General features: G+C 33.7%; 2 protein-coding genes across 5 annotated transcripts in view; both read right to left on the bottom strand.

The window, feature by feature from the left end:
* Positions 1 to 274: 274 nt before the first annotated feature.
* On the bottom strand, positions 275 to 14,166 carry LOC130629185 (agrin-like). Its single transcript, XM_057442315.1, has 9 exons — positions 13,387 to 14,166; positions 5,725 to 5,910; positions 5,159 to 5,237; positions 4,842 to 4,912; positions 4,003 to 4,245; positions 3,049 to 3,369; positions 2,282 to 2,458; positions 1,231 to 1,488; positions 275 to 895 (listed from the first exon to the last, which is right to left on the bottom strand). The coding sequence occupies exons 1-9, from the start codon at positions 13,430 to 13,432 to the stop codon at positions 558 to 560; spliced, it is 1,719 nt and encodes a 572-aa protein (XP_057298298.1). The 5' UTR covers positions 13,433 to 14,166; the 3' UTR covers positions 275 to 557.
* A 2,569-nt stretch (positions 14,167 to 16,735) lies between these two features.
* The window catches only part of LOC130629184 (uncharacterized), a 53,552-nt gene continuing 46,167 nt past the window's right edge, over positions 16,736 to 24,120 (bottom strand). For all 4 annotated transcript variants that reach the window (XM_057442313.1, XM_057442312.1, XM_057442314.1 and 1 more), the window contains 10 exons: positions 23,892 to 23,999; positions 23,294 to 23,476; positions 22,250 to 22,432; positions 21,621 to 21,803; positions 21,260 to 21,433; positions 20,887 to 21,100; positions 19,760 to 19,939; positions 19,259 to 19,450; positions 17,158 to 17,331; positions 16,736 to 17,033 (listed from right to left, as the gene is read on the bottom strand). In XM_057442313.1, the coding sequence (XP_057298296.1) occupies positions 16,819 to 17,033; positions 17,158 to 17,331; positions 19,259 to 19,450; positions 19,760 to 19,939; positions 20,887 to 21,100; positions 21,260 to 21,433; positions 21,621 to 21,803; positions 22,250 to 22,432; positions 23,294 to 23,476; positions 23,892 to 23,999 (1,806 nt within the window). In that variant the 3' untranslated portion in view covers positions 16,736 to 16,818. The remainder of the gene's footprint in view (positions 17,034 to 17,157; positions 17,332 to 19,258; positions 19,451 to 19,759; positions 19,940 to 20,886; positions 21,101 to 21,259; positions 21,434 to 21,620; positions 21,804 to 22,249; positions 22,433 to 23,293; positions 23,477 to 23,891; positions 24,000 to 24,120) is intronic.

A 24,120-nucleotide genomic window follows, 5' to 3' on the forward strand; every position in this document is an offset into this window, starting at 1 on the left:
ATTGGAATTATTTATGCACTGTACACTTAAAGTGTATTGGAAGTTGCATTTCCCAGAAGTTAGAAGAATGCCTTACTTGTTAGCTAGCATAATTTTAGTGTATATTATTACATGCATACTTAAATTAAACTTTAAAAAATAAATATATACTATTCTAAACTATTTTGATACCTTGTATGATCCTTCTTTCGCACTTGTACTGTTGTCATATGTAACAAATTTTGTATATATATATATTACATATGATTTACTACTACTTCGAAGTGTTTGTTCATTTTCTTAAATATATATTGACGGATGTAGTTATGCGTAAAAAGTTTTCATTTAAAACAAAAAACGCGGACGATATTTTCCCATGTGTTCTTGTGAGAAGGTAAACAAACAGGTTTTGCTTCTGTCAATAAATAAACCCATTTAAAGTAAGATGTATTACAGGCATATAGCTTGTTATTTCACCTTCATAACAGCGAAATCGTTCAGAGGGACGTCATACATTATTAGATCACCACTATTCGACAACCAATACATCGAACATGCAAATCGTTTGTAGGTACCCATTAAGATTTCGCTCTTTTGTCATATCTGCTAAATTTGCATGGCCCGCTGTGTCGAACAGTATATTTAACGTTCTTTTTACACGAAGCTATTTGCATAAAACATTTATTTCTGTAAGTCTCCATATTGGATGCGCACACCTGATTGGGTAAGAAACTACACGTGGATGGACATGAACAGTAAGGTGTTTGAGTGAATAAGTTTATAAAACAAGTTGCATATGGTGGACATGATTTCAGTTTGCATAAATCTTTTAGTTTAGTTGCAGGAGTTGATGTGGCTTTTGTCAGAGTGATCGGACGCGTTAATAATTCACCTGTACTCTTCGTCGACCTTGTAACTAAAATTTTGAATGTATAAAAACTGAACTGAGACATGATAGTGGGAAACACAAAAATTAAAACTCTGATCATAGAACAACGCTTGCAGAGGGCACGCAGATAAAACTGTTTCAATCTTACTGCTCTTAAATTCCCACACAGTTATACAATTCTAAACCCCTTTGCCATAATTGAAACGTTTTCATTTGACAGTGTCCACTATTGATGAACTTTGATAAAATTGACATTTACACAAATGGTTTATATGTAAAACTAAAGTCAACTTTCTGTTGAGTTACACGCTGCAAAATATGCAGGTCAATACAACATGTACTTTTAAGTACCTCTTACTTACCACAATCGCCTTTATACAACACCACCAAATGCAGCCTCCATCGACATGCAATCGTCTTCATAAAACATATAGATGGATACGTCTTGCCATCAGAAGCACACACTGCATCTCGTATTAAGGAACATGACTCAGGGCATTCGCAACTACTTCGATTGTTTCTAGCATCGTGCTTGCATGTTGCAAAAAACATACATCTCTTTCTTCCACATTTTTCTCCACGATGAATGGAATACGTTTTGCCACTTTTAGGTAATTTGCCTGAAAAAGTTATCACGGATTAGCACTGTTTAAAAAATAACGAAACAGTTGGAAATTTAATTATAGATGAATTGGTATCGACAAATAGAATCAGTTCAGATGTAAAAACATGTTCTTCTGTCAGAACACGTAACAACAAGTCAAAATCAAAGGACACGAAGAGTCAAATTCTTCTTATGGGAAAACAAATAATACATTCTGATTAGCCTACTTAACGGTTGGTAAGGGGTTTTCCCTACTGTTTAAAGTTGCTTGATTCATGCAATGTTGGTCGTTAAAAAAGTTTAATAATAGCCTCACTCTCATGTTGACCACTTAAATTCACCGGGTACTGTTTTTCTCTATGCTTCCTACGGTTTGTTAGGAACAAAAATAAACAAAATTTCTATTAAAAATTATTGTTTATGACTTTGCGCCGAAATCTGTCAAGAAATTTATAATTCTAAGCAGGTATGCTGCTAAAATTGGATATCTTGAATTAAGATTGCCAGAACATCCCAGTTTTTTCGAGAAAAACTACAACATTGTATGTTCTGGCTGACAAAAGCGTAACAAGAATGCCAGCAAAGAAACAATCTTCATTTATTTTCCTAATTACGCATTTAAAAACACAGTAAACTTGGACTTCATGAAAAGTTTATCCTCTAGCTAAACTTCCCGGACTAACTACATTTTGCGTCCACAAAAGCCCGCAAAACCGCAGTATTTTATAACTGCGAAATTATTCTGACAATAAAGTAGGGGTGGAATAATCAAGCCAACATGATGTTAAATAAAAATTATATGTTCTAACCTGCACAACTTGTTTCACATTCTTCACGAGTTTGGAAATTATTTGCATTTCCACTACAACCATTGTATATAAACATTTGACATTTCCTTTCCTTTGAATCGTAGTAGTAATTATGGAACTGTCCGTAGCACTGTCCTCTGTCAGGTGATAAATTGCATGATGATCTGTTGAAGATGACTAAACAAGATATGATATAAAAAAGAACGTTCTAAGGGTTTTATTACATCCGTCCGGCTAGTTGGGCTGACTCGGTTTGCCGTACGTAAGCAACACCCTATCAAATTGAGTTCTCCTGTTCCAAGCGATGTTTAATTAGCCGGGCCAGCTCATTGTGAATAAAGGTAGGATCTCGCCAAAACTAGCCAGCCGGTTTTTCTGGGTTGTTTTTCCATAACGGTTTTTTACACTTGTGGTGGAATTGAAAAAATATGAAACACAAATATTAGGAAAGATATTGATTGAAACAAAGGAACACGTAATAGAAACTTCCTCTGTTTAGAAAAGTTAAGCAAAGAAATGTCAAATTGGAAATTTAATTCTCCGTCATTTGTCTTGATATCTCAAAGTTAAGTGATCACAAGTTATGGCTGATAGACGGCATATCGGTATTTCGGCTTTGCTGGAACATCAGTCACTTTGCGTATTTCGGAGTCAAGAGATAAGTGTAATAGTTTCGTTCATCACAAAGACATTTAGCAAAATTAAAATTGCTAAGAACGACTTTCACTAAAAGAACGACATATTTCATTATTGGTACCATAACTTACGTTTATCCGGTAGTTGCAGATTGAAACTTTCTTCCAACCATGTCTTATTGAAGTACTGTTTGCATGAATATGTACCATATGATCCATAACCAATATTTGTTATTTGTAGTCCCAGCACCTTCCTTTCAAATCCATTAATTTTAAATAATCCACGACGCACCAGCATACTTGGTGGAACTTTTACTTCCATTCCGTCTTGTCTCTCTTGAATCCATTTCAGCTTTACGCGCTCTCGGTCACCGTAACAATCTACTGTTATGGATGCAGACAAATTGTATGGCCCTTTAGGTATTTCTAAGATTGGCTTTCGCACTGGTCTCACTAAAATTGAAAGAAAGTGTTTACTGAAGTAACTTTTTTTTGAAAACATTCAAAAGAAGATCATGCGTTTGACCAGAAGGATCATGAAAGAAAGACTACTGAACAAATTGGTAGTTGGAAAGAAAAACAATGTAGCTATTTGACACGTGTTTGAAGCCATTTATTTAAAGTCATTTAGGTACGAATCGTATTGTTTGATTTAGGTATTAATGATGAGTACTCGCTGGAAAGTGTCATATGCTGGGATAGGTATCTGCGGCATTTCAATGCTATTAACTGATCTACATGCAAGAATTCACTGAAATAGTCTAAGACCATTTTTGTTATGCTGAAAAGGGATTTATTTAATATTCATGAAATAGTTGGAATTTGGCTGAACCTGAAATTGCAACTAATCCAATTAATAAATTATTGATAAATCTCCTTTCTGCTTCTTTTTTCCTGTATCCATTTCTTATTTCAAACTTTCTCTGTATGAAACGAAATTTTCTGGTCTATTGCATGCTCGATACAAAGGGGGTGCTTTTTATTTTAATTTAATCAACAACCTCCAGCTATGAAAGGTAGCACAAGGTGCCAGGGTTGACATAAATGTGCCCACACGAAGAATAAGTAAAAAAAGGTTCTTCATACCCGGTACAGGACGTGTGACACACATTCCTTTATACAACAGCTTCCATGTCTTCTTTCGATCGCACGCTTCTTTATTCATATAGCATTCGTTCAGAAATGTTTTGGTGTTTCGTGCATCTGTAGCACAAACGTAATTTCGTTCACTAATACACTTTTTTATGCATATACAGTAGGGCTTGTGGTTGGATTCGCTGACTAAGCATTCTTCGCCTTGTTGTTTACACTTATGTCTCGAACAGATTTCTACGCAGAAAAATTTCGAGTAGGTTAAAATTCATATACTAATTTAAATCAGCTTCTGCCACGTTGTTTCAAAAACCTATTACCATTTATCAATAAATTAAAACTCTGAAACGTAAGACTTTAAACAACAAAACAACTAGAGAAATTTCCAACAAAGCAAGGAAATAAAATAATTATTTTTCATAGATAAAGTAAGCAACAGTTTGCTTGAAAAACATTTGAATAATTTTGGTCTGTTGGACCAAAGTTGAACGGAAAATACACACATTTGCAAAAACATTGAATTTACAAGTGCTTTCAACAAACCAGATGATTTTGTTGGACTCTGAAAGTATAGATTTTGAACTTTTCTAGGTAAATATATGACAGTCGTCACAATGTACAAATTGGGGAGGTTACAACCGTACGTGTAGAATTTATTTACTACTTGTATGCACTTCGAAGTTAAATAGAAAGTTGAATCATTTCATAAGTCAAGAAAAGAATTAAAAAAATGTATCCAATTTTAATGCAATTTTACAGACAAAAATAAACTTGTCAACATAAGTAGAACTCGAAGGTTCACATTTACAATCAGAGTAAGTTTCCATACTTACCATCGTAGCATGTTTCTGCATTTGTTAGCAAGATAGATGCAGGGTTGCATTTGTTTTTATGGAGGCAACACCTTAAACAAGATGCATAAAATCAAAATATTTGAGCTAAAAAAGTTATAAAAGCATCGCACCTGGTCAGCAACTATCCCACCCACCCCTTCCTATTACGGCGAGCAGATAACGATCAAGCTTCTCTTTACTGAACAGAGTTCAAGAGTTAAATGCTTGCCATTTGTCAAATCATTTCCAGTATATAAAATTTGCTTTTGTAACAATAATCGCAGTTTATGTAACTCAAATAACGAGATATCATCTACCTGTTACAATCATTAGCATAGCAAAACTTTGTTTTTGATTGTTGACAGCCTATACCTTCATTAATGATAGGGCATTTCTCTAAAATTAAAAAAATTAGAACTGATATTTGTATATGTCGTATGTGTTCAACATACTGGCTTTTTTTGAGAAGGATTAAATCCAGCAAACAACAAACAAAGGCTTTGTCTCGCATGCAAAAGTATATTAAGATCCGAGTAAACAGTTGATTGCTTAATAAACCAGAGCTTGAAAAATCAGCTAAGTATAACTTAAGAGGGGTGGAATGAACAAAATAAGTAGATTATTTGAGTTCTAAGAGTGTGTATGTAGATGTATATATTTTATGTTTGTTACTAAATATATACTTTAGTTGGTGTAACTTTAAACATATTTGTTCTCTGAAATTCAGAATTACATAATCCGTTGTCAGATTTTCTAAGTGTTCTATTTAAAATAAGAACACCTCTGTGAGATTCGGTATCGAATTCTCAATCTGTATACCTATTTGTGGAAACAAGGTGCTCGTAGAAAAATATCTAGAATGGCATATATCAAAATATCACACCTATATTTTGCAAGGGATCTTGATCGACTTCATAACATCGGTTGATACCACAAGGATTCTCGCAACATTTTTGTGTTTTTTTGCATTCTGAATCTTGAAAGCAGTTGTCTTTGAGATAGCAGCTCTTATGTCGGTTACCAACCACTGGAAAGATTGGACACTGACCTGGATTAGTTGTCAGGAAACCTACGAAAAATTAATATCTTCTTTATTTGCACCCGCATCAATATGGTAGTCAAATCGCAAATCTTTGTTACGGATACCCGAAATAATGATGCCGGAATCTCTATGACACACGGAATCTGAGGAAAATGTGCGTGTGACCTTGCAAACCTCTTGCTTGTTATGTCAAGCAGATGGTATGAAATTTTACAACATTTACAATGGATAGTTGATTTCCTTTTATTTCATAACTTTATTTTATTTTTTTATTTATCTCTTAGAAGTCGTGGGTTCGGCACACCGATATATTTCGTTCTAAAGATGCACAAAACAGAAATATGTACTACCGGCGAATCTTTAATGTCCGGTGTATATGCGACGGGGGAAACCGTGTTTTTTCGCCTGGTAGCGACTAGCATTTCATTAGTTGCTTTGCTTTTTTTAGAAGAAATACTATGACTAAGGAGGGACATCTCACTTACAAAATCCAATATATCCAAACTATTAGCAAAATAAAGAAATAAAAATTTGTTTACCTACAGAACTACCATTATCAAACTGATTAGTTTGAACAAACATAAAAAAGAAACAGCATGGCGGGAAATCTCCGTCATAATACAAAATAATAGAGAAAAATGAAATAAAAAGAAGGTTGTTAATCACGTGTGGGTTACGTCATACGAAGGAGTAATGTTAAATTCTTTGTGATAGGTTTAGTAATCCAAAGATATGCACCTACTAATGCATTGGATTTAATAATCATTCTTTTTTACAATAGTGAAACATCTGAAAGTTTTTTCAAATGGAATCAATTGGGAAACAAATGGGCAACACTATATTTTGTTTATGTCAGCACTTTTTCCATAATGGCGGAAAATCAGATCAATCACGTGCTCAGACTTCACAAAATATTTCCCCTTGATGAAGGTTGTGTTTCAGTATGAAAGGATCACCCTAACATAAATTATATTTTCTTGTTTAAGTGACAGTTTTCCTAGGGCTGACGCCTTACATCGCCGTTATCTGTTTATGAGACATTGATCGTCACTTCGGCCAAGGTTTAATTAAATGATCAATTTTGTTGACCAAGGTATGAAGATGTTGATATATTTTATAGACAGAATGCTTTTGACTTTTTTCGCAAAATTTATGTTTATAATAATGTTTTAGAACATTTTAAATCAATGAATCGCGAAAGTTTTTTCTTTAGAAATTACAGACATCTCACGAAAAATATTTTTTCTATTTTTTCTATTTTTTCTGTTCTTGTCTTTAATCTTTTTCATCCTTACTCATGGCAAATTCAATAAATTTTGCTTGTCCCTCTCCTGAATGTGTGAATCACGATGAAAATAAGGATGGGTTGGAGGAAGTTATTGAATAGAGGATTAACTTGTTTAATTGTATTTTGATTTGTTTACGTAAAATTAAAAATGTGCATGAAAATTGTAACACGTATATTTTCCACGAAAGATTGAACGTAGTCAAACATAGCGGAAACACAAAGTATCGAACTACACTCTTCTAATCGAAGCCGTTGATCTATGCAGTTGCTGTATTTAAAGGAATTATAAAGGGGTATATATCTAGAAAGAAAATAATTTTTTTCTCTTTGTCTAAAAAAAAAACAACAAAAAATTCACTTGTTTATAATATTTCTAGCTATACTTAGAGTATATTGCAAAAATAAATTCAAACACGATAAAATGTCGAAGGCAAAGCTATTCGAAGACTTTATTTTACTGTACATTTGCCCTTGCTACCTATATATGTTACTGTAAAAAAGTATGCTTTTCTGTTATCATTTTGGTAAGAGCTACATTCGAGGTTTTATCTCAAAAGGTCTGAGGACGAGAATGGAAAGAATTAACACAACAACACATCAAATTTTAAGTTCTCTCGAACAGAAGTTGTTCGAAAACTTCTGTATAAAAAGTGTGTATAATTAGATTTAAAAATGCAATAATGTCGTATGTAAAAACCTGAATTAAAAGAACTTTACTTAGCATTACTAATAACAGTATTAATAGAAACTTTATTAATTTACATCTTCCTGTTTTATTTCTTTCTTTCTAATCTGGGTACTGTGAGAAATATCAAAAGACGTCTGATGTTTAAAAAAGCAACGCGCGGGAGAAAGAAGAGTGCAAAAACCCAGCATGCATTGTTGTGTTTTAACTTCTCAAAAGCAACGCGCGGGGAGGTGCAAAAACCCAGCATGCATTACTGTGTTTTTATCTGTTCTTTCATAAGTTTTCTCTTCGGCAATGTGTTGATCTTACTTCCGTTCTCTCATGGCCCTTTTTAACCAAGAAGGCGATAACAATTGATGTTAAGAACACACAAACTGCTGCATAGCTCTTAGTGTAATTATTTTCTATTAATATATTTATGGTTTCGTTCAATGTTTAAGAATTCATTTTCTTTTCCGTCCTGAGCTTCCGTTCATTTAATGTTGATGCGGCTTTAACTTTAAATGGTTAATAAGATTTAAAAGTACATATAACAGATAATCACCATGGAGAAGTTTATCACCTTTTCCAATACAACTGTTAATGCTTGCTCCATTCCCCACCCCACCTCAAACTTTGTTACCAGCGCCTGCTGGCTCTTTTTTATGTTCAGGCGGCGTGGTACCTTAAGCATAAATCTTAAAGAGATATTAGACAAACACCCACACAACCAGTATTACTAAACTATGCACCTACCTAAAATTGCCCAGAATCAGCCAAAATCGTCTGTAATCACCCCCAAAACCACTTAGAAAAAAAAGTTAAAATCCTTTTTAATGTGCCTGATTCTGCTTTGTTCTGGGTGATTTTGGCTGGTTGTAGGTGATTTTGGCTGGTTCTGGGGGATTTTGGCTGGTTGTAGGTGAATTTGGCTAGTTGTTGATGATTTTGGCTGGTTGTAGGTGAATTTGGCTGGTTGTAGGTGATTTTGGCTGGTTGTAGGTGATTTTGGCTGGTTCTGGGTGATTTTGGCTGGTTGTAGGTGATTTTGGCTGGTTCTGGGTGTTATTTTGGGCGTAACTGTCATTTTTAGCTACAGTTTACTAAGGTGATTCCGCAACACTGAATTTAGAATGTTTTAAAATGAGATTAAGCCTAGCAACGGCGCGGTGTAAAGTCAAAGCGCAGACGTGATTTATCATGTACTGACTTTTCTTTACAAGAACTAGTAAAACATGACCTAATGACTGGATGTTTCTATTTTTTGAGCCTTTTTTAGGTTGATTTTTTTATAGTAAAAACACAACTTGAAATTTCACTTCCAGTTGTCTGTAATGGTCGAGACATTTCTTTGATTACGAGGAGCTTGAAGAATGCATAAGTCACGTTTGTGATAATAGAAGTGTAATTAAAAATAGATATATAATTGTAATTCTTAAGAATGACAATAGCACTTCGCATTTTCTATCTTTGGGTCAATTATTGGTGAAAGTTTTTAGGCAAAGTTTGATCTTCTCAGCGCTATTCAATCAAAACCAAGGAAGACTAATTTCATGTCACTAGTGCATTTTGATAACAGTTTGCTAAAACCATGTAAACAGTTTGATGAATCAGTTACACTTAAATGAGATGCCAACTTATTGTCTCCTGTCCACAAACAACTATGTCATGCAGTTATTACCCTAAAATAAGAACTTTTTTGGTTAACACATTACAACGTGATTGTTTTGTGCTTCGCACTATTTTTTGGTAACACATTTTTAATTGTTCTTTCCAAATCCATAATACTCTTCCCTGGCACAGACGTTTCCGAGATATTTTGCGCCATAAAAATATATCACAAGATATTTTTGATGGCGCACAATATTCCATATCATGACGTATTTGCAACAATAATTTCGATTGTTTTATTTAATTCTTCTAAACGATTTAAATTTGTGGCACGGGCGCAATATGTTCACAGGAATTTCGAAATTTGATTGCTCTCAAAATATTTACCGAGTTAGGACGACACTGATGATACTTTAAAATTGTAATTTCTTCCGAATACCACGGCCATATTGAGCAATGACTTTTTGACTTTGATCAGCACCACCATAAAGGTAAAATGAGACAAGTTTTGATTACATGATTATCACGTGGTTTTTGGCGAGAAGATAATAGATGGGAAATGCCTTTTGCCAGACGAGTTTTTTTTAGCTTTTTTTTTGTTCTTTTTTTCCGATGTTTGAAAACTTATCTTGGTATGATTGAGACTCTCAAATGTTATCACTCTGGTGCACTTTTAAAGTAGTGTTGTAAGCCCATTTAAAACCTTCTGACTGCCTACTGCCTTGTTTGGCAGGCAAGCAAGTTAGAGCAATGATATGCGTATTTCTGGCTATAATGTCACATGGTTACAATCAAAGGGGTGAAAGAGCCAACCATTAGAATGAAATCTCCAAGGACGTTAACACTTCCCTTCCTTATTTACTCTCCACATTCTGTCGCATAGCTATGGTAAGTTCTACAGGCTTATAAAACTTGAGATTTAAGAAAAACCAGATGGTGGCATCAATTTTAGCAGGAAAATATAATTTTATTAAATATTCATAATGCTAAATTTTTTAAACTTGGCAAAAAGTAGTCATATGAAAATTCTAATGTTTTTCTTTTGTTCTATTAGAACTAATGACCACAACCGTGACCACGCATTCGAAATAACGAACAGTATCTGCGGTATTTTAAAACCACACTTCTTGAGAAAGAACTTATGCCTCAATCATTGTGGCGTGCATTCAACAATCAAATACAGTCCAAACAACAATCTTCACAAATGACGTGACGTGACGCGACTGTATATATTTTTATTTATAGTATATAAGTTATATATGTAAATAGGTTATTATTTCTAAATATTCACTTCTTAATACGCTGATAATGAATAATTCTGAAAAGCTCCACCTTTATTTTTGATTAGTGCAAAGTGCATTTATCGACTGGTAGCCTTGTGACATATCGTTCGCCTGCAATACAGAAGGTCTTGGGTTCAAACCTGGCCGAGTTAATACGCTGATAATGAATAATTCTGAAAAGCTCAGCCTTTATTTTTGATTAGTGCAAAGTGCATTTATCGACTGTGACATATCGTTCGCCTGCAATACAGATGCCTGCCTTGGGTTCAAACCTGGCCGAGTCATGCAAGAGACTATAAAGGTGTGAATCGATCCTTTCTACTTAACGTTCAGCATGAGAAAAGGATTGATACTTGAGGCGTTGTGTAGGTATAAATGCATTAGGACTTTTTTCGCAGGACCCTGACTGATGACACTTCTATTAGGAATTGAACATGCTATCCTAGGCTAATAATAATCTTCAATCAAATAATGCTTTTTGCTAAATTGCTAAAGAATGAAAATCTAGAGTTTTTTAAACATATTTTTCCTGGAAATGACCGATTAGGTACGCAGTGTGTAAATACGTGGTGATTCCTAACACAGAAGGGTGTATTTTCGAAGAGACGCTCTTTCTAGTGTCAGAATAGGACGCCGAAACACATAAGAAGAGAAAAGATATATTTGTTACTGCATTCAAATGAGCGTCCACGTTAAAAGTGAAAACCTTAATGAGCGCCTAAAGCGTTTTATCGATCATTTATGGCAATCACATCTCATTCATTGTAATGTTCCTTCGTCATATCGTGAAGCTTTTCTTTCCAAAGATTAAACAAAAAAACGCAAAGTAACTGGTTGCCAAGAACCACTTGAAATAAAGATAAGCATGTTGAGATAAGTTACATCTTATCACATCTTAAAAGACAGAGAAAACAACAGGCAGAAAAAATCATCCACTGTCGATTCAATCTAATTAGAATATCTTCGATCCTTTGAATGATTGCGTGAAATAGTTTTTTCTTTCACGTGCAAATCTTATTTGGAGTGTTCTTGGGTGTAAAACCATAATGATTTGATAATAGCCACTTTTTTAAGCCCTTCCTTTAAAAAACAACCATATGGAAAGGATATCCGTTTTACGTGACTACTGCATGTTTTCGCGACTAGAGAAAAAGTTGTCGCTACTATGTCGCCACATCGGACACGTCTTTACAACAATCGGCTGCGATAAATCGGAAGCTTAAAGGGTAGTTTCCGCTGCTTCAATTCCGCTGCGATATTGTCCAGTTTATTGTAGTAACTAGTGTACAATTTTGTCCAATTATAAACAAAGGATATAAATAGTTCCCACTTTCATTCGATATTGCTTAAATGCGCAGAAAACCATAAGAAACTGCTACTAGCTTCTTCAAATCAAACTGATTCGATTTAAAAAAAACTTGTCCTTTTGAAGTCCCAAAAATTGTACATCGTTGTTTCATCTGTACAATATTTTCTACAAGAACATACAATATTGTACAACTAGTCGTTAGCCTGTGGAAAATCCACGGGTTCGCCTATCCTTTTTATTATGCATTGCGTGCTTCTCGCTACTTGCGCAGCTAAGCTACCATTTTGCGTGACAGACAGACGGACGGACAGACGTATACGGGCATAATAACATAGAAGTCGTTAGCCCGTGAAAAAATCCACGGGGTCACCCGTCCTTTAAATTAACCCGTTGCAACAAAGTGGACAAAAATATATCGCATTTGGTATTGGTGCGCATTTGGAAAATTTCGTGTTTCCGTAACGGGACAAAGCTTTCGCGGACACACAGACAAAATACGGCTATTATTATAGACATTAATTGTGTATATTATATTGTAGCAGTGGAACTACCCTTAATGATTACTAAACCTTCTTAGAGAGGGAATGCGTAAAACCTAGTGCCTAAAACTGCTGGTCTTTGTAAAAAACTGTAACGAAAACATCGTGATAAATACTGCATTAAAGAAAACTTTATAGGAGTTTGGTTTGCAACTATAGCCCCTCCTTCGAGCTTAAGTGGAAACTTTAAAAATACGCAAATAGATATTGAGTTTGAGATACTTCTAAAACACTCAAGTCTAAAGCGCAGAGAATGTTTTAGTTACCATGATGTCATAATTGTGGAAACAAACTAACAAAATGATTGAGGGTAGGCCTGGGATTAAAATGGAAGAATAATATTCCCAGAGTTTTTTGAAGAGGGTAATTTATCAATTGAATGGGTTATGTGTTTGTAATGAATTAAAAAAAAAGAACTATTTAAAAGAGCAGAGAAACAAAGCGAGTAAAAATAATTGACCAAGAAAAACACATATCCAAAAGACAAATAAATTTCCTAAAAATTTGTGCCGATTGGTAAAATGGAAACTGAAATGATGCACAATGATAACCATTGCTGTATGTAATATGTTGCAGTTTTGTGAAAATGTCAAATTCAAGTCAAAAGGAATCAATTAATAAGTAATCAACAAGCAAACAAACAAGCACGCAAACAAACAGGAGTAATTTAAATAATCATCACTAAAAAATAATTTTAAAAGGTTGTATGCAAATGTCTAATTATTGCATTTCTAACTAACGAGAGAAGGATCTATCATAAAATATATTACAGACCAGATTTTACTGTATACGTATATTATCCATACCTATATTTATGACCACGACATAGAGCTTTAGCAGGTGAGCAGCCATGTTTCTTCATGCAACTCTTAATTAGGTCCATATATAAACTCCTCTCTTATCAAACATAAAATCTCTTGTCTTTTCTGGTTGACAATTTAGATCTTTTTGAAAGTGCCTGTAAATTAACGAGCTATTCAAATATATATTTCCAAATTTAATTATGTCTTCTGTGCTAACCGTTTCTTCTTAACGAGTTTTAGATGTGTTTTTATTGAAATAACTCAAATTTTTCTCCTTCGATTATAATTAGACAAACACGATCCACTTTAATACTTGTATGTTTTCTTTATATCTTACTCTATGCGTAATCTTTAATGTTTTATCACGACTTTTAAAAAAACACTTAAGCCTTCTAATGGTTGAAGCTTTTGTCGTAGCTAAGAATGCTTGTTGATGCTATTACGTTACTATGAAGATCTTAGCTGGCTTTTTTGTATTTAGTTGTTCTTATATATATTTATTATAAAGTTTTAAATATATATTATCCGTTTTTTTTTAATGTCGAATATGTTGTGTTATACGTATTTTCTTTAATTTGTATGCTAGCTAACTTGCGTCTGTAAAAATATAAAATTCTGTGTCAGTTTTTAATGCCCAATTTTTGCATTCTTCAGCTCTTTTCTTTTTTTCAAAAACAAATATTTTTCTTTCCAATATATTCTTAAATGATAATATTTTACTGAAATATATTTTTTATAGTAAAAAGAAAACAATAGAATTGATTATATTTTAAAAACAGGTTTTTTCACTTTTTCTGTTTTCTGAGATGGCTAACAATTGTATTTGTTTGCTATCTCTCTCTCTTGCTATTCTTCATTCTATATCATTGCTGGAGTTGTGACGTCATTTAAAAATGTGGTGTGGTGACATTAATCTTGATATGAACCTCATTTCCAGCTTATTCAGCAGTTAAAAAATTCTAAAATAGTCTGTTGAATAAACAAATTATTTTAGAAACACATGTCACGAAATATAAAATCGCCTTCTCTTTCACACATATCTAAGAAGAAAACAAAACAGTGAAGATGTTATGTTTTTTTCACTAGACGAGAAGAAAGCCATGCTTCCTCGTCATGTAGAAATTTTATGTAAATAAGTATCTTTTTATGATATCGTGGCAAGAACAAAAAAAAAACTTTAAAAATTATATTTCAACTTGGGATCTGAGCTATTTATAAAGTTTCTCCCTCTTTCCATTGTTTAACTACACTATGTAGAGGCTATCAAATCTACAAAAAAAGCAAAAATGTACACATATAATTTGGCCCTAACAACGCTTTAGCAACGGCTTACATTCTGAATTATTTGCATGCAACTGGGCGGATAAGGTTGTTCTCGGTTTATATACACTAGCTATATTTTACGGTACTTTTATGGGTAAAAATTAAAAGAAATTCACCTATTTGGAAGTTTATATGGAACATACAGGTTATCTTATGTCTCAAACAAATGTTTCATTTTTCTTCTCTATAAAAATTTATTGATCTTTGTTGTGTTTATTTACGTTATCTGAAAAATAAAAAAATAAAAATAAATCAAATAAATTCAAATAAATGGAAAAAGAGCAAGCCAGAGGTTGTCGGTTCGAAGCCCCACTTGATCCATCATCTTTGCAGCACTTGCTAATGTGGTTCGCTTACGTACTAATATATCACACGTATTCGTTCCTATACCTTTTTCATATGAATCTTTTACTTAATAATTTAAACTTATTATCTGTCCTACTGGCAGAATTAAGGCATCATAGCACAATATTCCTACCAATTACTTAACATTAGTGGTTATGTTTTAAGATTTACAACCAGGATAGAACTAGCTAGTAACAATGTTGATTTTGACATTAACGACAAACTTAAACTTATCGCTGCATCAAAATATTTCCGTACTTTTCGCAACAAATTACAGATCAAGTATTCTAAAACGGCCATACTTGTCGCTCTCGAAAATGTTATGAATATCTGGAAAATCGAACAACTTGCTACCTTTGCTACTGTTCCATGTTATATGAATAGGTTTACAAGGAACTTAGCACGGATCCACACAGTTTGGAAGATTCACACCACTTTCAGTACATATAAATCTTTCAAACTTTGTTTCCGTAATTTATCATATTAAAATTGGAAAACTTTGCATTCTGGACATACAAGCTTACAAAAAAATTTTGGAACGCGTTTTTTTTACTGCTGTGAGAAGGCATTTATAAGGAGGCCATAAATTTGTGTCCCTCAATCCTTGCCCAAATTTCACTACACCAAAAAAATAATTTGTGCTCACATACTGATACGATAATTATTAACACACATGGGGTCTTAGCATCCCTAACATATTAAAATTTGTTTTTTAAATAAATGACTCTTCGATCCTCGCAAAAAACATTGAAAAGATTTTTAAATAACTTTATCGTCGTTTCACTTTAGTGTTTTAAGTTAATGCAAGTTTCATTGAATTTCCGCGCCCGAAGGCGTAGGAAATTCTTTAAAACCGTCGTTTTTTCTTTTGGAGCATTTTTTGAGAAAAAATCGACCCTGGGATTTCACGTTCCTCTGATTTTTTCTTACCTTAATGTCATTTTAGGCCAAAATTGGTTCAAAAATTAAAACTACTTTATTTTCCACAATATTTGGCACATTTAACAAAAGTATGCTGAACATGATGGTGACATCAAAATTTCTATTTTTGGCCACTTTAAATGTCATTTTAGGCAAAAATTGGTCCAAAAATTAAAACTACTTCATTTTCAACAAAAATTTGCAAAGTTAACATAAAAAATATACTGAATATGATGGTGACATCAAAATTTTGATTTTTTGTCAACTAAATACCGTTTCGCAAGACTTTGAATGATAGGCTGTATTTTTTGTTAGCAATTTCTTTTAAAATGTGGGTTTATTTTGACACGTTTCGTTTTGTTTGCGTTTGCTGTATGACATAATGTCGCTTGTGTGCTTTATCTTCAGAGCTTCATACACCAAACCTTTTCGAATGTTTGGCACGATAACACAACGAATTAGCAGGTTGTCATCAAATATTTTGGTAGCGAGCGGAAATTCTTAGAGCCCCCAGGGCTTCTTGTTTAACATAATTTGGTTTGAAAGGAACAAAATGATAAATTACCTTTTGAATCATTTAGCTCTTGGTTTGTCAAACACCCTGTATCTACCGTTTTCGGTGCATTTTATTGTCTAAATTCTGAATCAAGTGAAACAATATCAAGCTCGTTTGGAGTTATGGCCATTTAAAGTATTCAACTTTTAAAAAATTAATGATTGGGTTTCTGTATCCCAAAGAAAGAGGTTTGAATTACTAATCCAATGAACTTTATCAATATTATGTTACTAATTTCATTGCTTAACATTATTTAAAAAAAAAAAACGTTCGTGATTTCCTTTGTACCATTAAAACTCTTTCCCAGCTTCCAAGTTCTTCAGCATTTCATTAATCTTTGCAAGAACAGCCTTGGAGACATCAATTATGCTTCCTCCGGCTTTCTTCAATGCTTCTTCAATATCCTTCATCAGGTCTTTGGATTTTGCCATTATCTTGTCATAAGCTTTTCCAACATGCTGCTTCAAAATTTTGGTGACATATTCCTTTAAACCATCAGAATCCACTATAACGTAAAGAAATATTTTTTCCACAAAAAGACATTAAAAATGAGACATTTAGTAATATCAAGCTTAAAAAAAATAATGGGCAGTACAGCTGTCAGCTGCTTCACAAATTCCAGTACTTACAGTTAATAAATCGTTTCTGCATTCTAGTCTCATCACTGATATCCTCAATCAATGAACTTGTTTCGTCAGCAATTTCTTCCATCATTGAATCAACATCCAGAGCAAAGTTATCTGATATTTCTTCTAAATGTTTTTTTAGCATTATATCCGACTCATCTGCGATTACACTGTCTTCTAGAAATACAATAGTATAGTTAAAATTAAGGTAAATAACCCTTCAATGAACTATGAAGGATAATTTCATCACAACACCTCCAATTCAACAAATCACAGTATCTTATAGAACTAGGCTTATTGCATGCCACGACCTTTTAAGCTCTAGCATAAATCAACATAAAAAACTAAGTATTTTATCCACCATACGATGGCCAATACAAAGTTCGACTTCAATATACTTACAAACACTCCTCCTATTTCTCTCAACCCCCATTTTTTTGGTTTACTCACTTCAGGCTGGGCTGTTGCTCACCACTTGCTTCGCTTATAAAGTACATAACGTATTGCCTTGTATTAGTCACTAGGCAAAGTATTTTGAGCCAAATGAGTTTGGGAATTTTGTTAGTGGAAATTTCCTCCACTAAAGGCAAATCTTAACTAGACAATTTTCACGACGATTGTCAAATATTTCTCGTGAAATTATTCGAGATATACCGTCTGACAAACAATAAAAATGGTTTCTACTATTTATCAAAAAGGTCAACAGGATTTAAACCAATAAAAAATCAGGAAAACAATAATTATGAAGCGATTGTGAATTTGAAAAAATCATCTAAAAATTAATTTTATTGCAGTGGAATTGATTTCTACATTTAAACCGTAGGAATTTCTGTTAACCAATCAGAATGTTTGATTACTCCGCACCGCACAGTACAGTAGAATCCCGTTTAGTCGTATCATGCGTAACTCGGCCATTCGCTTAGTCGTACGGATATCTTGTTCATTTCGGTTTTGAAGGCCCTAATCAAGTTAATTCACTAAGTCGTACCATTTTTCTCAGACCCTTTAGCAAAAAAACGTAATGGAATTCAGGCATTATGAAAACCGTATGTCAAATGATTTAAATTAGATATCAAATGAATGTTCACTCTTTAATATCAATATCGCGTCACGCAGAGGAGAAAAACGAAAATACAATCGCGTATGATTGTTTAAAATGTATAAAACTTAAAAAAAAGAGGCAAAAACTTTCTAATGCATTTATTATTTTTACCAAAATTCTTTAATAAAATTCTGATTCTTTTCAAGAAAGTCGGAAATCTCAGACATTCGATAAGTGGGACGATTTTTTTATCATTTCTGAGGGTCCGAGTTAGCGGGATTCTAATGCACATATTATTTTAGGAAAGAATTTTATGCATTTTAGCTATGGGCACTAGCTAATATGACCAGGGATCGAAGAAACTGCTTATATCTTCATACGTGGATTTAATTAGCTTTACACTGAAATTATTCTTGGGCAAAGCGCAAGTACTTAAGCAGACGAGCCAGAACGCTGTAAGATGTTATCAGTCATTTTTAAAATAACATTCCAGAAGAGATACTACTAGCCAATAACATTCCAGAAGAGATGCTACTCGCCAATAACTTTTCACAAGAGATAATACCAGCTAATAACATTTCACAAGAGATGCTACTAGCTAATAACTTTTCACAAGAGATACTACTCGCCAATAACATTCCACAAGAGATGCTACTCGCCAATAACATTTCACAAGAGATGCTACTCACCAATAACATTTCACAAGAGATACTACTAGCTAATAACTTTTTCACAAGAGATGCTACTAGCTAATAACTTTTCACAAGAGATATTACTCGCCAATAACATTCCACAAGAGATGCTACTCGCCAATAACATTTCACAAGAGATGCTACTCGCCAACATTCCACAACACATACTACTCGCCAAAATTCCACAAGAGATACTGCTCGCTAACATTCCACAAGAAATACTACTCGTCAATTTGTTGTTCCAATCGGCTTAAAATTGAAGCCTGTCAAAATCTACGTTTTACGTTAAACCAAGTGCATTTTCCAATAAGTCATTCCCTTCATTGGAAAACCCGAGTTTTACAAATGAAATGTATTTTTCTCAACTTACCAACATCGCGTTTGTAGGTTCCGAGAACTTTATCAAGAACTGTTTGAACGTATCTTTTAATGGTATGCAACTGGTTGGTCGTCATCTCCAAAAGATTCTTGATTGTCCACTTCATGAGACCAGTTGATTTTTTTAAAGCTTTCTTCAGGAGGTCTCTTAAAGAAGGTGCCTGTCGTTTTGAGATCTGTGACCCTATCGAAATTTAGATTTTAATCAAGAAAGCATTACTTGTTTAAATTTTAAATCAACTCGTTGTTATTTTATTTCCGTCATTGATATATAGTTTACTTTTTAACAGAACCTGAAAAGTTTGAAATATTGTAAATTTTAATGATGTACTCCACTTTTTTAATTTTAAAAAAAATTGCTTTACAAAAAGATACTAAACTGGCAAGAGGACCCTCTGGCGAAATACGAAAAAAAAAATCTCGAAAAGTATGATTTTAATACTAACTGTAATAAAGGGGAAAAAATACGATCACATTCGGCATGACATCGTACCTTTCTTTGCCAACATATCTGCGATTAATTTCTTGATATCTTTGTATTTACTTTTACCCTCCAAGATAGCTTTTTCAACAGCGGCTCTGATCTTCGCATCAACAACTTTCATAGTATCCAGAGTCTTGGCAATTGCCTTCTTTAAATATTCTTTCGCTTTTATTATCCCATTTTCCAACACTAAAACGTAAATTGATTTTATTATACTAGCCCGTGGATAAACCCAAGAGTTCGCCCGTCCTTTTTATAGCGCAGTGCGTGCTTCTCTCTACTTGCGCAGCTAAGCGACCATTTTGCGTGACAGACAGACAGCCGGACAGACGTATACGGGTATTATAATATACTAGTCGTTAGCCCGTGGAAAATCCACGGGTTCGCCCGTCGCAGCTAAACTACTATTTTGCGTGACAGACAGACAGACGTATACGGGCATTATATATTACTAGTCGTTAGCCCGTGGAAAATCCACGGGTTCGCCCGTCCTTTTTATACCGCATTTCGTGCTTCTCGCTATTGCGCAGCTAAGCTACCATTTTGCGTGACAGACGGACAGACAGACGTATACGGGCATTATAATATAGATACAGTACGTATTATTAAGAAACTTCAATTTTCATAAGATCAAGTTAAATCGAACTTAAAAGCGATCTTTCCTATGGAATAAGATTTTTGACAGATAAGAAAAGCTTGAAGAATGTCACTTTTTTTGCCCGTCTTGTAGCTGTCAAACTTGTCAATAGGTTTTTTACTAATAATTAGCCTGTAAAAACCTCACATTTTAGCTAAGAAAGAATTCCACTTCTGTCATCCATGCTTGGCTGTAGTTGGTTTTATCAAAATAACAGTTGCATATTTTTTCCTTCTCGTTTTCATTGCTTTATCACTATTATATTTCGCGTTAAGTAACATTTTACAATCATTCCTTAAAATTACAACCACATTTTGTGATTAGGAAACAAAAGTGTTTGTTTACATAGGTGATAAATGTGAAGGTTAAGCTATAGGACAACATGCTTATAAATATCTGGGTTTTTTTCTTGTAATAAGGACTAAGAATTATAACTAAGAATTATTAAAGACACACAACTATGTAGAGTATGATTTAAAAAATAATCAATACTACTAACTTTTTTTATACTTCTCCAACACTTCCTTTAAATCTCTCTTTTCCATCAAGCTTCGTTTTCTTCGTCCAAATTTACTTTTTATGTAGTTCAAAATACTCTTATAAAGATCTGTTGCTTTGATTAGTCCCTTTTTTACGGCATCGACAATGGACTCTTTAACTTTTTGTGCAGTGACTCCAACTTTTGCTGCTAGGGACGTAATTCTTCGGCAATTCTAGTAAGAAGGTCCAGGCTTCTAATAAAGATTGTTTTTTTGTAAGGAAACAGCTCCACATTTATTGGTAAGCTTACTGTTGAAATAAAAAAATCCTCCGAAAATGTAAACCAAGACTTTCACAAAGTTGGGTAACATTCTATTATTAAAAATACTCACATCTGCACTCAAAAATTGTTCGCAATCAATGAAGGCATCGGCAATTTTGTACACGACAGTCGTAAAACCTTTACCAACTTTGTATCCCATGACAATGGCAGACCGGACAGCGTTCATCATTTTCGGCATTCCAATGCGTATTTTTTTGGCGTATGCTCTTAAATTAACACAGACCTGAAAACCAATATAAATGCCTACATTATAGGTAACAAACATTTGCTTATCGAGTTAAATTTGTTTTTATAATTAAATTAAAGGTACGAAACAAAACAAAACAAAAACAAACAAACAAACAAACAAACAAGCAACAACGAACTACAACATCAACAAAAACAAAAACAAAGAAAACCAAGCAACTTACGTCTGGATTTAACAGTTCTTCACATGTGAAGTTTTCGGCATATTTTTTCATGGAGGTGAGTGTAGTCATAACGGTATCTTGTACTTTATTGTATCCTTTTAGAAGGCTGTCAACAGTTGCTTGCTTGATTTGATCGGCCTTCAATTTTAATGCTGCGCCAATGTCTTCAATTTGTTTGCATTTCTTGAAAAATTGTTGGGAAGCAATAAGTAATAACAGAAAATGGTGCATGTTTTTGTCAGTTTAACTCTTAGGCTGCAAAAGAAACCCATTGGAGTCAATAAAAGACAAATATACTAAATCATTCAATTTTAACATTCAAAGAGAAATTAATTCTCTTTCTCTTCCGTCAATGTTTGAATAGTGATTGAGAAGGAATTGGAATCAATGACAAGATGCCAGCAAAAAAGCAGGATATTTAATGTTTAACGCGGTTTTCCTCAAAGTGGGAAATCTTTTGTGAAGGAAACAAAATATATTTTGATTGGTTTAATATTACGAAAATTAAGAATAAGGCCTCATTCATCAAAACATGAAATTCCACAATGCAATTTGAATATTCAGAATGAACAAATCAGGAATGAAACCAATGTGAGTTATGTGAAACAATATACCCTATTTTAACTTACATCAGCCGGCAAGATATCTGCACATGTTTTTTCCATCAGATCATTTCGGATGTAATCTTCAACCTTTGCTTTGATATCTTTTGCCAAAGCAGCACCTTCTAGCATGGCTTTTACTAAATATGGTTTCAATTGATCACCTTTCTTTTGGAGGTATTTGCCAACTGTATCCAACTTATCGCAGAACTAAAAAAAATAACAATTTAGTTTAGATATTAATTCGGGAGATAACGTTCAACAAAACCAAAATACCTGTGTCAGTTCCAAATTTCAATAACTTCTGGAATACGTTATTAATTGTTATGAACACACAGGGGATATATATAGATTACTATTTTTTGAGACACAGTGCAACCTTTTTAAATCGGACATCCTCTTAAGCAGACACCTCCTTAAAACAGACAAAAAACATTGTCACGGACAATTTTTTAATAAATTCTTATAATAACACTTCTCTAAAGCCTAAAGTCTAAAGTGGACACCTCCTTAAAGCGGACACTTTATAAAGACTAAAACATTTTTGCTTAGGAAACTGTTGATAACCTAAAATGTCCAAAAACGTCTTTATTTAGCAAAATTTTAATGCTTAATGGATTTCCGGCGTTGGACTAGGATTTTTTAAAATAATCAAAATCTTTCCTAGGCGAACACCTGTCTAAAGCAGACAAAATCTTTGGTCCCGTAAGTGTCTGACTCGAAGCGGCTTCAAAGTTTTTCCAAAACCTTTGGATGCACAGTATGGCACAGTATTATGCTAATTTATTACTTTCTTCTCATATTGCGATGTCATGGCTTGTAACATTACCTTGTGAGAATTTATGACGTATAGGGTCTGTAAATATTAAAGAAAGCCTTTTTACCCCTTTTCAACCAAGCTCTTCTTTCCGCCCCTCTTGTCATGACAGCCTACACCCTCGTCACAGATTCCAGTATCGCAGATGACACTATATCATTTAATGTCATTGACATTTCGGGAGGAAGAACGACAAGATTAAAATCTATACGCGACACCACCATAAAAAATTGTCAAGCGTCATTTTAACCTACCTGTTTATCAACTAAATCTTCACAGCTTTTACTTAAGATTTCTTTCTCCAGGAATTTCTCAACGCTTGCTTTGACATCTTCTGCTTTGGTAATACCCTTGCTATAAGCATCCTTGATTGCTTCTTCAATAACATTTGCTTTTAACTTGATCGAAGTCGCAATGTTACGAAACCGATCACAAACCTTAAAAATAGAAATATTTTTGTTCAAAGTAGAAGCGATTAATTTAAGATCGGATTTTTTAGTGTGTCGATTAATAAATACAATGCCAGCGATGAAGCAGAAAGTGAGAGTTACATGTATAAAATACTTCTTTGTGTTCAAATGGCGAAAGAACGTTGACATTAGCGAATCATTACGTATTGGTGTATTTGATGGCTTAGTAATTCATCCAATTGGAGTTGACAGCAAGAAAATGCTTATTTCACAAAATATGTCTTTCATTGCACAAGAGTCAACTTTCCACATCCTCCTGAATGCCTGAAATGTTATTACGAAGTGTAGAAAGCAAAATGCTCTGGAAACGAAGGTGAACATTAAACAGCAATCAACAAAACATCTTATTTGTAAGGGTGTGTGGAGAAGGGGAGTACATTACCTTTACTGCCAACACAGAATCACATTTCACTGCCCTTTTCTGTACAATGACGTCATCAGCGTCAATAAACGTTACTGCTATGGCAACGATAAGTAAACACAGCTTCATCTACAAAATAAGTGGTTTAAACAAATAAATAAAAAAACAAAAAAGAAAAATTATATAGAAAATACAAGACTTTGTGGTTATAGTATTTCCTATCACATAAATTAACCATTAAATGATGGGT

This window comes from Hydractinia symbiolongicarpus, chromosome 15 (assembly GCF_029227915.1).
Source record: "Hydractinia symbiolongicarpus strain clone_291-10 chromosome 15, HSymV2.1, whole genome shotgun sequence".
NCBI lineage: Eukaryota > Metazoa > Cnidaria > Hydrozoa > Anthoathecata > Hydractiniidae > Hydractinia > Hydractinia symbiolongicarpus.